Here is a 13,716-nt window from a genome sequence, read left to right on the forward strand (position 1 = left end):
ATTATTATAGGGAATGTGGCTGCTGGCAGTGTTATAGGGACTGTGAGTGTAATTATTATAGGGAATGTGGCTGCTATCAGTGTTATAGGGACTGTGAGTGTAATTATTATAGGGAATGTGGCTGCTATCAGTGTTATAGGGACTGTGAGTGTAATTATTATAGGGAATGTGGCTGCTATCAGTGTTATAGGGACTGTGAGTGTAATTATTATAGGGAATGTGGCTGCTATCAGTGTTATAGGGACTGTGAGTGTAATTATTATAGGGAATGTGGCTGCTGGCAGTGTTATAGGGACTGTGAGTGTAATTATTATAGGGAATGTGGCTGCTATCAGTGTTATAGGGACTGTGAGTGTAATTATTATAGGGAATGTGGCTGCTATCAGTGTTATAGGGACTGTGAGTGTAATTATTATAGGGAATGTGGCTGCTATCAGTGTTATAGGGACTGTGAGTGTAATTATTATAGGGAATGTGGCTGCTATCAGTGTTATAGGGACTGTGAGTGTAATTATTATAGGGAATGTGGCTGCTATCAGTGTTATAGGGACTGTGAGTGTAATTATTATAGGTTATGTGGCTGCTATCAGTGTTATAGAGACCATGGCTGTAATTATTATAGGGAATGTGGCTGCTATCAGTAGAATAGGGACTGTGGCTGTAATTATTATAGGGACTGTGGCTGCTATCAGTGTTATAGGGACTGTGGCTACAATTATTATAGGGAATGTGGCTGCTGTCAGTGTTATAGGGAATGTGGCTGCTATCAGTGTTATAGGGACTGTGGCTACAATTATTATAGGGAATGTGGCTGCTATCAGTGTTATAGGGACTGTGAGTGTAATTATTATAGGGACTGTGGCTGCTATCAGTGTTATAGGGACTGTGAGTGTAATTATTATAGGAAATGTGGCTGCTGTCAGTGTTATAGGGAATGTTGCTCTATCAGTGTTATAGGGGCTGTCAATATTATAATGCATTGTAACGTTATCTTGAGGCACGATGGTATCAGTTATAAAGTCATTGTATAAACCAGTACCATTTCCACCAACCCATAGAAACAGAATATACATAAACATACAGCATGCAAATAAAGTCCTTCTTCTGCTGCAGAATCCTGTCATTTATTATAAACCGATACTAGTAGAATATGTGCTGATAACAGAGAAATAGGAACTCTGCTCATTTTAAGCGTAAGCTTTGAAAACTTCTCAGTTCGCTAAAGGCATGACGGGACTTGTAGTTCTGCAGAGCTATCACACGACTGGTTTCCGTTGAGTTGACAGCTAGAGACGCTCGGCTGCTACTTCCGGCGAGTGTTGATGACGTCACCATCACTGTAGTACCGCCACGTCTCTTTGGAGCCGCGTTTCCGGCGTGAAACTTCCGGATTCAGTGCCCGGCTCCGTTCCCACAGCCATGTCAGTGTCGGTTCTTTCCGTTGTGTCCCGCTTCTTGGAGGAGTATGTCAGCTCCACTCCTCAGCGGCTCAAGCTGCTGGACGCCTATCTGCTGTATATTCTGCTGACGGGAGCCATGCAGTTTCTTTACTGCCTGCTGGTGGGCACCTTCCCATTCAACTCATTCCTGTCCGGTTTCACCTCCTGCGTGGGCTCCTTCATCCTGGGCGGTAAGACACGGGCAGATGATGGGTGTGTTGGGCATGTGGGGGTATTTACTCACTGCTGAGTGTCTTCTCGTATGTTATCACATTTAACCTCTTCAATGCTGACCACTGCAATCCCTGAGCTTGCTCATTGCAGGATATAAGGGATATAATGTGAACATGGAGTACAATTATTAGCTGTTGTTTTCCTCAAGTAAACATTGTGGGGAATTGCTGTTTATGCGGTTCCCCAATGCATCCTGAGAATTCACACTAATGGTGGAGGTACGTGTTACAGGTGTATTATATCTGTATTATGTATCGTAAATGTCTGGTGGAGGAGCCAACGATTGGCAGAACAGGGATCCTATGTATCCCGTTACTACTCTTAACCAGTGGTCACAAGGGATCAGAGGACTGGCGCTTCTGCTGTGAATGTGCAGGGCAGTAACGGCAAGTCTATTGGGAGTGTTGGAAACGGTTTCTTTATCTCTCGTAGAATTGTGAGGAAAAAGCCAAGGTCCTCTTTAGCCTTTAATATGGGGGGCAGAGGATCCTGGTACTCCCAATCCTTCAGGGTCCTTGTCGTCAGACATTTATGACATATCCCATACAAGTTCTCAGAATAGCCCTTGTAAAGGGGGTCACTGGGACCTTATGGGCTGCAATGTAGACCACAAATGGGATATGACGCTTGCAGAGTCCAACCCCCACCGATGAGACATTGATGTCGGCTGTCAATGTAGAAGTCGTGGAGAACCCTTTAAAGAGTAACTTCAATTTCAAAATACTTTTGATCTGTTATGAAGACATATCACAACTCTTGATCGGTGGGGTCCGGGTGCTGAAGGGGCAGCGTTCTCAGTGAGCACTTCCCCCATCTTCGTTTCAGCAACGGCGGGTGTCTCAGCACCTGGACCCCCTCCGATCAATATTTCTGATATTTCTCTGACGTATCAAAAGCATTTTGAGAATGGTTACTTTTTAAGGCAAAAATTGGCGTTCATTGCTCCTTTATGTCCCTTTTATGCATGGCTGCTGATATAGCCATGTGCAAATATTTTCAGATGAGAATTTCTGTATAGCTTTACTGTATTTATAGTGTGCTTAATGTATTGTTTGTTTTTCTGCAGTGTGCTTAAGGATCCAGATCAACCCCCAGAATAAAGGAGACTTCCTAGGCATTTCCCCAGAAAGGGCCTTTGCAGACTTTCTCTTTGCCAGCACTATACTGCATCTGGTTGTAGTTAACTTTGTTGGATGAATTTTCTTTCCTTCTGCATGTTTTGAGGTTTGTATATTTGTGCATGGAGAGTTGTACTGACATGTAATCCTGTGAGGCTAGGACTGTACAGTGACGTTATGGTATTACCAGGAAAAAGTCATGGCCGACTTATAGCGATCGCAAGTATTCTGATCATAATTGCATGCAACATGCGACTACTCAAATAATCGGCATGTAAACCCACAATAGTGAAAGGCTATGTTTTTTTTGTTTGATTTTTAATAAAAAAATGTGTATCGGTGAGATTGGTGCAACTTTGTAATTACATTGTATTAAAAATAATTTTTACTCTTTGAGATACAGCTCCTTTGTAGCCTGTATATAGAGCAGCTGTATCTAGCGCTGAAACCTGTATCTGTCAGGTCAGCAGCACTGACTTGTTGGAGCGGTTATCGATCACCTCTACGTTTATGTCTTAGATCTGATAGATTACGCAGGACCCGCTGACACTGAACCCATCAGTCCTGTGGACCTGACAGATACAGGTCTTAGCGCTAGATACAGCTGCTCTGTATACAGGATACAAAGCAGCTGTATCTCAAAAAGTAAAAATTATTTTTAATAAAAAGTAATTACAAAGTTGCACCAATCACACTGAGCCATCTGCTTCTGACTCAAACTACTGCATATCGTTCAAAACATCCGTCAGCCGGAGTGGTGGATCGGTGCGGGGTCCGGATATCAGTTCCTGGGGATATGTCGTCAGTTGTCCGATCGGACAACTGTATGTGTTTTGACAATAGGTGAATCCTGCATGTCAGAGACCCCCATGTCCCCGAAGCCATCATCCTGCTGACCTGACTGATTCGGGTGTCAGTGCAAGATACATAGAAGCTGTATCTCAAAAAGTAATTATTGTTCTTATTAAAAAAAATAATTAAAAAGCTGCATTAAATACCATAATACATTGCTTTATTCTTTTAAAAAAAAGTGTTCAAAGGTTTACATAGCCTCTAATACTTCAGCATACTAAGACATTTTTGGACTATTGCATGCTTCCAACATTGTGGGAACAGTTTGGGGAAGGTCTTTTTCTGATCCAGTAGGAATGTGCCCCAGTGCACAAAGCAAGGTCCATAAAGGCCTGGTTGGGCGAATTTGGTGTATAAGGGCTTGTCGGGCTCTTAAGAGTTGAGGACTGGCCCACAATCGACCGATAGAGCCAGGCCCTCTCGTCCAACAACAATGTCTGACTTCACAAATGCTCTTCTGGATGAATGGCCAAAAATTCATGCTTTAGAGTTGTGTGGTAGGTGAAGTGGTTGTTTGCCTACAGTGCAGCTCCATTACTTGGTATATATATTTATTTGTGTGGTAATGGTTAAAAGGTTATACTGATATAAATTTTATTCAGCATTGATACAAACTTAAAAATAAAGTCAAGACGCACACATCAGTTTTCTGTGTATATTTGTTTAACTGACAACAATGACCGCAGTAGGGCTTTGTCCACACCTTGTTTTATGCTACATGAGATTTACATCTGTACACCAAAAAAAGGTATCCGGTTTATATTGTAATGTCTCCGATATACGGATGAGATGTATCGAATGGTGTCTCTTTCTATCAGACTTTTGACAGGTTTATGTGGATACTGTTTTTGAGGGTACTTGAACGTGTAGGCAGCTATGCCATTCACTACTGCACAAAGTTTACAATCTTACTTTGCGTGTTTTTTTTGTTTACGTTATATGTTTCTACTGTAGGGCACTCAATTTTAATTTGGTTTAACACACCTGTACCTATGAACTGCATTTCATTTCATCAGTTTTTCGTTGCAATAAATATTTTGTCATTTCCCCAAATGCGAAAGATCAAAAAACATACTTTATGTTCTATTCATGGGCCATAAAAAAAGTGTTCCTTATGGCTAATGCCCTATTCACACGACAGGGTTTCCCGGTAGTCACTTGTCCGCAGTAGGAACAATAGACCTTCAAATGGGGCTATTCACACAACCAATTTTTATTTTTTTAAAAAAAAGGGGACATGCCCTATGTTCGGCCGTTCTCCCGGCCGCCCAGCTCCCATAGAAGTCTATGGGGCCGGGTAATACATGGCAATCACTGGAATGTGTTCCGAGTGACGGCCGTGTCTTCTGTCGCTCGCTCTCTCCACCTCCTCACAGTGCGTGGTAGGAGGAGGGTGTTTTTTTTTTTTTTGCTCCCTGCAGGAGTGGAATCCCTGGCCACAGCTTTGCTGTGGCAGGGGATTCCGCTCCAAGAGAAGTCCCTGACTTCACTGTCCATATATGGACAGTGAAGTCAAGGACCTCTCCTAGAAAGGTGGGGGGGTGCCATCTATGGGGGGGGAATGCAGTGTGGCATTACCTATGGGGGGGAATGCAGTGTGGCATTACCTATGGGGGGGAATGCAGTGTGGCATTACCTATGGGGGGGGGGGAGCTGTGTGGCATTACCTATGGGGGGGGAAGCTGTGTGGCATTACCTATGGGGGGGGGGGATGCTGTGTGGCATTAACTATGGGGGGGGGATGCTGTGTGGCATTAACTATGGGGGGGGGGATGCTGTGTGGCATTAACTATGTGGGTGAGGCTGTGTGGCATTAACTATGGGGGGAGGCTGTGTGGCATTAACTATGGGGGGAGGCTGTGTGGCATTAACTATGGGGGGAGGCTGTGTGGCATTAACTATGGGGGGAGGCTGTGTGGCATTAACTATGGGGGGAGGCTGTGTGGCATTAACTATGGGGGGAGGCTGTGTGGCATTAACTATGGGGGGAGGCTGTGTGGCATTAACTATGGGGGGGAGGCTGTGTGGCATTAACTATGGTGGGGGGGGAGGCTGTGTGGCATTAACTATGGTGGGGGGGGGAGGCTGTGTGGCATTAACTATGGTGGGGGGGGAGGCTGTGTGGCATTAACTATGGTGGGGGGGGGGAGGCTGTGTGGCATTAACTATGGTGGGGGGGGAGGCTGTGTGGCATTAACTATGGTGGGGGGGGGAGGCTGTGTGGCATTAACTATGGTGGGGGGGGGAGGCTGTGTGGCATTAACTATGGTGGGGGGGGAGGCTGTGTGGCATTAACTATGGTGGGGGGGGAGGCTGTGTGGCATTAACTATGGTGGGGGGGGGGAGGCTGTGTGGCATTAACTATGGTGGGGGGGCTGTGTGGCATTACCTATGGGGGGGGGGGAAGGCTGTGTGGCATTAACTATGGTGGGGGGGAGGCTGTGTGGCATTACCTATGGGGGGGGGGGGCTGTGTGGCATTACCTATGGGGGGGGGAGGCTATGTGGCACTATCTACAGAGGGAAAAGTGTGGCAAAAAAATTTACAAATGAAATTCATCCGTTTTTAAAACGGTTCAAAATCAGCCGTTAAAAACGAAAACAGAACGGGTGCAAAACCGCAGTTTTTATCGGCCGACGCTCGGACCCTGTCGTGTGAATAGAGCCTAAAAGTATAAAAGGTATTTAGTAACTGGACAGCATGGAACAGCAAAAATTGCAATAAAAATCATAAAACAGTTGGATGCATGATCGATTGCCTTTATAGTGATCTGTTTGGCACTTCCTTTCTAATGCTGTACTAGATTTATCCAGTAGAGTGCGCTGTCTCTCTATTTTGTAATAGACTTCTGACAGCACAGTTCAGTACACTACCTGTTCACTTCTCCAGTAACCTGAAGCCTACAGGTTGTCAGGGATTATAGGTGGATTTATTCCAGGTGTCTATGGTTGGCTGTATTTTAGATTTGTACATCTTTGCACCAGCAAGATTATCATGTCGTGGAAATCCATAGAGCCCCCTGCGATTGCACACTGGGTGGAACTAATTGGCATGTATGTACCCATGTACAATGTGTTGTATATTAATTGAAGGCGTCCTTATACATTTGATAGAATCTGGCTGAGGTGGATTAAACCAGAAGACACCACTCAAGGCTGGGTTCACACGACCTATTTTCAGGCGTAAACGAGGCGTATTATGCCTCGATTTACGCCTGAAAATATGGCTTCAATACGTTTGCAAACATCTGCCCATTCATTTGAATGGGTTTGCCGACGTACTGTGCAGACGAGCTGTCATTTACACGTCGTCGTTTGACAGCTGTCAAACGACGACGAGTAAAATGACTGCCTTGTCAAAGAAGTGCAGGACACTTCTTTCAGACGTAATTTGAGCCGTTTTTCATTGAATTCAATGAAGAGGAGCTCAAATGTTCGGCCGTCAAAGACGCCTCGCAAAATGCGAGGAGGAGCTTTTACGTCAAACGACGGAGCTGTTTTCTCCTGAAAACAGTCTGTAATTTCAGACGTAAAAGCCTGCTAGCGTGTGCACATACCCTAAATCTGTGTGTTAGTGGGGTGCTGATATATTTTGCTGCAGACCATGCGTATTACCATGCCCTTGTTTCCGTGTGTATGGGAGTATGTGATCTGCTGAAATATTTGATCGGTGGCTTTGCTGAATCTCTCTGATCTGATTTCCCTTTGGTCCTCGTAACTGAAGGGGTCCACATATTGTTTGACTTACTGAATCTACCTGCCGTGTATCTTATTTCTCTTACAGAGCAGTTTGAACCTACACTAAGGGCGCATGCACACATCCGTTAATTTTATCTGTGCGGTCCGATTTTTGTAACGGATAGCCCACTGACCTATTAATTTCTATGGAGCCACGTGCACCCATTTTTTTTTTTATTTTTTTTTTTTGCGGATCAGTGTGCCGGATTCACAGAACTCGGGGCAGGTCCTATTCCGGTCAGCTTTTGCTGATCGGTCTCGCCCATTCTAGTTAATGGTCCATTAGAATAACCAACACGACAGCCACCCATATGCGGTCAGATTTTTATGGTCGTTTAAAAGGACAAGGATGTGTGAATGAGCCCTTAAGAGGCTCTTTATCTGCAGTGCCACAAAATGACAGAGTGGGGCGCTATTGGTTGTATTTCTAGCAGAAGATTTTGAACCAAGTGATATACTAATTCTTCATGTTTTTCTGTTTTAGTTTCTAGAACTGTTGTCTCATTGGAATAAAGACCTTTCCCACATCGCTGAGCGTCAGGATTATCTTTTACATTATCTGACCTCACACTGTTGCCTACCCAAGAACGTGACTTGGAACCCGCGTCTATGATTTAAAGTGACATGGCCAATAAAGATGTGACTTTCTTACATTGTTGCCCTGGGGTTTCTTTTATTGCCAGACTAGCTGGTTTTTCATAGTCCTACTATTTGGTGTGTGATTATGTTGGGTAGGCCTCTGGGCACCGATACTCCAGGCGCTTAATGACATCAATGATTTAATGGATAGAAATGAGAGAAGGATATACCATGTTCTATTAGAATATTGGATTCGCTTTGTATGCAGTTTTTTACTGCATTGGATTTAAACGAGAAATGTTAGCGGATACATGGGTATTGGCACCTATAGCTCCCATGAATTGTTTTAGCTTTAATAATTTCTCCCTTGCTGTTCATGGTGGCTTAACAGAACAGAGCTGGTCAGGTGACATGTCATCACTAGAGTTAACAGAGGGCCGAGCAGCCCGGCAGTGCGAAATTGAGACGGCAAGTATATTAAAAGTTTATTTTAACGTTTTAAACCCCATACAGCCCAATTCTTCGAATTTAGAAAACCCTCTAATGCTGCCACATTTACAGTATATGTTGAGTTGCCTATGGAACTTGACACTACATTAGACTGTGCTGCCCACTTAATAAAATTGGAAGATTCTTGTTCTTCAAGGTTATTACAGGCCTGTCCCTTCCACTGGTTGTCCGCTGAATGGCTTAAGACCAGCTTCATCTAGGGGGGGTGGGACATGCCACTTAACCATTTTATGGTAACTATCCTTGACTGTTTAGCCCTAGGCCAGGTTATACAGCCCTAGGCCGGTTATTGTAGACTCCCCCTCGTGGGTCAGAGCTGTTTGGCAACAAGAATTCTGAAGGTATCCTGTGCTATCTGGTACGAAGACATTAGCAGCAGACCCTTTCAGGGTCTGTTCACCCCGCGGTAATGCAGTATACGTTGGGAGTATCTCTTGACATATACTCCCAACAGATGTCCCTATATAGGCACACAGTGGTTTCCATGGGGTTTACTTTTTTTTTTTTTTTTCATGCGCTAGGTCTCTGTATGGAATAGCGCAGCAGACTGCTTTTACATACAGTTGAAAAAAAATAATAATTATTCTGACGTATATCTGCTCGACTGAGACCAAAAGGATGTTCTTTTGGCCTCCGGGTGATTGGGGGCCTAAGGATACATTTGATGGATGTTCCAGGAGTTTTCCCGCTGCATATGCCAAGCGGATACTGCAAATACAATGGTAAGTCCTGTAAATTGCAAGGTTAGGCCTTCGTGGATAGGACTTGTTTTTCCAGCACATCCCACAGATGCTCGGTTGGATTCAGATCTGCGGAATCTGTAGGCAAAGTTACCACCTCAAACCATTCCTGAGAAAGTTTTGCTGTTTGGCGGGGCGCATTATCCTGAGAGAGCCTACTACAATTAAAAAATATTGACATGCAGGGGTGTGTTTGGTCTGAAACAATGTTTAGATGGGTGGTACATGTCAAAGTAACTTCTATATGAATGCCGGGATAATTTGAGCTAGAGCAGCTCTTCTGTCCAATCGGTCCAGACGGGCTAGCCTTTGCCCATGACCCTGTTGCAGGTTTTCCTTCCATGGGCCACTTTTGGTAGGTACTAAGAACTGCAACCTGGGCACACCCCACAAGACCTGCTGTTTTGGAGATGCTCTCACCCAGTCGTCTAGCCATAACAATTTGGCCCTTGTCAAAGTTACTCCGAACCTTAAACTTGGGGAGGCAGTCAAAAGAAGCACTCCCACCAAATTTTTGATATTTTTTTCCATATTTGTAATGACATCGGGTACCTAGTTGGTCAGTTAAAAATCCTACCGATCGCTTTATTCCCGAATTTATCAGCCTCCATTCTAGTCCTAAGTGACTACACTTTAGCTGGTTGAAGACACAGGATGAGAATACTCGTCCTGAGCGGCGGGTGCTTGCCGCATTAGGATGAGCATTTGGCTGTCGTCCTGTGTGACAGCCAGTGTGTCCACACGTTTAGGAGCGGGGCAACAACTCTAAAATACAGCCGCAGCCCCGCTCTAACAGATAAACCTCTCTGCCGTTAACCCCTTGAACTCCACTATCAAAGCTGATCGCGTCATTCAAAGTAAATATGAGAAAGGGGGGGTTCCCCTTTGATCACGTCACATGAAATCCCTCTGACGCGATCGAGGCCCATAACTCGTATGGCCAAACAGCACAGGGTCCGTTTGAAGGACCCCAGGGCTGTCTGACCATATTCCCTGTTAGGGCATACCTCAGTATGCCCTAACAACTGCCTTTGTACAATCAGTACACAGGCTAATGTACTGGCATATCGATCTATGCCAGTACATTACAGTTAATAAATGAAAATCAAAATGAGAAATCCTCCTATGGGATTAAAAAGAAATACACAGAAATACAATTTTTTTACAATTATAAGTCCCAAAACATGAAATAATATAGACATATTTCGTATCCTAACGACCTGTACAACAAATGTATAACATTATTTCTGATGATCGGTGCATTGTGTAAAAAAAAGAAAAAACAAAACTGCAGCCGAACATTTTTGTTCTGCGTTTTTTGCCAAAATAAGAAACTATAATGTCAATGTACCAAAAAATGGCACCTACGTAAAATATAACTTGTCCTGCAAAAAACAGCCTCATACAACTACGTTGTACAAAAAATAGAAAAAGTTATGAACGTCGGGATGCAAAGAGGGAAATATAAAAAAGACTGTTCTGTCCTCAAGGCCAAAATTGTCTGTGTCCTTAAGGGGTTAAATCTCTAAATCATAAAGGCTCTTATGTGTGGACCAGAGGTCAGTCTCTATGCAAACCTAGGAGACTCAGATCGAGGTGATCATAGGCTTGCTTAGACACACAGAAACACATAAGAGCCCGTATGATTCAGAAAGTCAGTCACTTGGTACAACAGAAGGACTGGAACAGGGACTGAACAACTACGTACTTGATGTCCGTTACAATTGAGGGAAAAATTGCAGGCGTTAATCTATATTGAGATTCCTCAATAGAGAAGCAAATCATCTTAAATTACTTGTTCACAGCCATTTGGAGAAAACTGCAGACTCCCTTAGGACGGGTTCACACAGCCCATAAGTATTAGGTCCTGTTCACACAGTTTTTTTTAACGTGTTTTTTGCAGCGGAAACCGCAGCAAAAAACAGCCGAAATTGCCTCTCATTGATTTCAATGGGAGGTGGAGGCAACATGCCCTATCTTGAGGTGTTTTCCGCCCTTCAAAAACCCGATTTAAAATCAATGGGAGATGGGAAAAAAGCTGCGAATGGTCACAGCGTGTTTGGTTTTTTTTTATACCGTTTTTTAATGCGTTTTATGGCCTGTTGGAGAAAGAGGCAAAAAGCACAGCAAAATTTGCGTCAAATGTCTATGGTGCAAAACCACTTAAAAATACCGGAGCTGATTGTTACAGGCAGAATTTTCTGCCTGCCAAAAACTCAGTGTGAACAGGGCCTTACTCTTCCACCAGCATAGGAATCCGCATCTGTTACATGCAGATTTCGTTAGGAGTTTAGACGTGATTTGCACTGGTTTCATTGCAATGGCTAAAATCGATGGCGTTTCCCCAACGGACGAGGCACACTGTCGATAGGAATATTTGCAGCATGTCTAGAAGGCACTGCAGATTGTTTTTTTTCCCACTAAGTGAATGAGGTTTGTAAAAATTAAATTTTTTTTTTATTTTATTGTATTGTACTGCGAATTCTACCATGAATATGTGACCTGTAAATCCGGCCTAAGACTGGTCCAGGGATGCCGAGTGCACTAAAAGGCTGAATACGCGTCATTTTCTGCAGAAAACAAGTCTTCCTGTCATGATTATAGTCTGGAGAATCGTAGAAGAAAGAGAAAGCTCAGGACAATTTTACACAGAGATATAGCAAAGTTTGTGGTACAGATGAAAAGTTTCACGGATGGACGTGACGCCCAGTGATGATCAGACGCCTCAGGGAAGGTTTGATGTAACTTCACCGAAATTCTGTACCAAAGAGTCCGGGTTTTCAACTATAAAAGCTAAAGTAAAATAAAGGATAAAGTAGCCAATATAATAATTTAATAAGAGTGAGTATATACGAAGGGTATGTGCACACGACCTCTTCTCAGACGTAATGGAGGCGTTTTACGCCTCGAATTACGCCTGAAAAGACTGCTCCAATACGTCGGTAAACATCTGTCCGTTGCTTGCAATGGGTCTTACGATGTTCTGTGCAGACGAGCTGTCATTTTACGCGTCGCTGTCAAAAGACGAAGCGTAAAATTACACCCACGTCAAAGAAGTGCAGAACACTTCTTGGGATGTAATTGGATCCGTTTTTCATTGACTCCAATGAAAACCAGCTCCACTTACGTCAGATAAAGACGCCACGAAAACCAAGTGCACTTGTAAAAACGTCTGAAATTCAGGAGCTGTTTTCTCCTGAAAACAGCCCTGTAATTTCAGACGTATTTGGCGTTGCCGTTTTATATGGTCATCATTGGCTTCTCTTGTGCTTATATTACACATTTAGGAGGAAAATGGGCTGGAATCAAGTACACAATACAAACCCGTAAAAAAAAAGGCCTCCTACACACAGCCGTGCCCACAATCCATATGACAGATCCCAAATACGGCATCCGTAGAAGTCCATGGCCTATATTGTAGCTCTGATTTAACACAGGCACACGGTTTCTGGTCATACATTTTATGAGAGAAAATTTGTTGGCATCGCTGCTTTCTTTACAACCTGTGTGGACCGAGTGTTTCGTTTCACAGTTTGTAAAATAAGGATTGCTGCAATTTTATTTCTCAGTCACTCTATGACAAAAATCCTCCACGTACATCCGTGTATAAATTGGTGGCGCATGGAGGTGCAGAAAGTGTCCATAGAAGATTATAGTTTACCTTTTCAGGATCTGAAAAACAAGGATCACCAATACGCTTGTATGCATGGGCCCCAAAACAGTTGGTTTGCTTCAGGTTATCACGATACATAAGTCGTCACATATTGCGGGTTTATTTCTACGGGCTTATGCAAAACTAAGGTTCAGAGTGCAGGGAAAGTTTACCAGCCGGTGTATGGCAGTCTGGCCACACTTATTGCAAACATATAGAAAATTTATTAGGCCCCAAGTACCTGCCATCATGCAATTCTCTTTCAGAACCATAGGTGGCAGTGCTGTCTACTAGTTTTTTTTCTATTGTATGTAATGCAGGTGTCATTTCACTACACACAGCACAAAAAGAAAGCTAAAAAGACAGCTAAAAGACTAAAATATTTTCCTTCCCTTAGACTTAACCCTATTGTTACCTTCTAAACAGCTTAGTTATAATGACAAAATATTTGCTTGCAAGGTATAGTACAGTTACAATGGTTCCAGTACTGACACAGGTTGCATTGTGCCTGCATTTATGTAGCGGAGACATCGACATACAATGCCTCTTTAAGATTGGGGTGACGTTTCTGAAGACTGGCGGAAATAATAGTGAAGTACTATGCTATGTATTTATTGAAATTGCAGGAAATCTGTTTTCCACTGATGAGTCATGGAGAGGCGCGTGTTACATTACAATGTAGTATTGTTATAGGTTTTACCACACATACATCATGGCACACTTCTCTGCTCTTGTGGTTTCCCACCTGCCTCACTTACCCACCTGTGATGCGCATCCTGTTGATCATATCTGACTGTTCAGTCTGTATTTGTAAATGTGCAACTTTCAAAAGGATGTGGTTGACAAATTGAGAGA

General features: G+C 43.5%; 1 protein-coding gene across 1 annotated transcript; it reads left to right on the forward strand.

Moving 5' to 3' along the window:
• Positions 1–1,323: 1,323 nt before the first annotated feature.
• DAD1 (defender against cell death 1) lies at positions 1,324–8,031 on the forward strand. Its single transcript, XM_075852887.1, has 3 exons — positions 1,324–1,630; positions 2,740–2,897; positions 7,865–8,031. The coding sequence occupies exons 1-2, from the start codon at positions 1,420–1,422 to the stop codon at positions 2,868–2,870; spliced, it is 342 nt and encodes a 113-aa protein (XP_075709002.1). The 5' UTR covers positions 1,324–1,419; the 3' UTR covers positions 2,871–2,897; positions 7,865–8,031.
• The last annotated feature ends 5,685 nt before the right edge of the window (positions 8,032–13,716 follow it).

This window comes from Rhinoderma darwinii, chromosome 1, assembly GCF_050947455.1.
Source record: "Rhinoderma darwinii isolate aRhiDar2 chromosome 1, aRhiDar2.hap1, whole genome shotgun sequence".
Lineage (NCBI taxonomy): Eukaryota > Metazoa > Chordata > Amphibia > Anura > Rhinodermatidae > Rhinoderma > Rhinoderma darwinii.

What these genes read in the sequence shown, in the direction of transcription:
- DAD1 (XM_075852887.1), top strand. Translation starts at nt 1,420, where the DNA reads ATGTCAGTGTCGGTTCTTTCCGTTGTGTCCCGCTTCTTGGAGGAGTAT. An exon ending in GGGCTCCTTCATCCTGGGCG is followed by an intron (nt 1,631 to 2,739) that starts GTAAGACACGGG and finishes GTTTTTCTGCAG; the next exon opens with TGTGCTTAAGGATCCAGATC.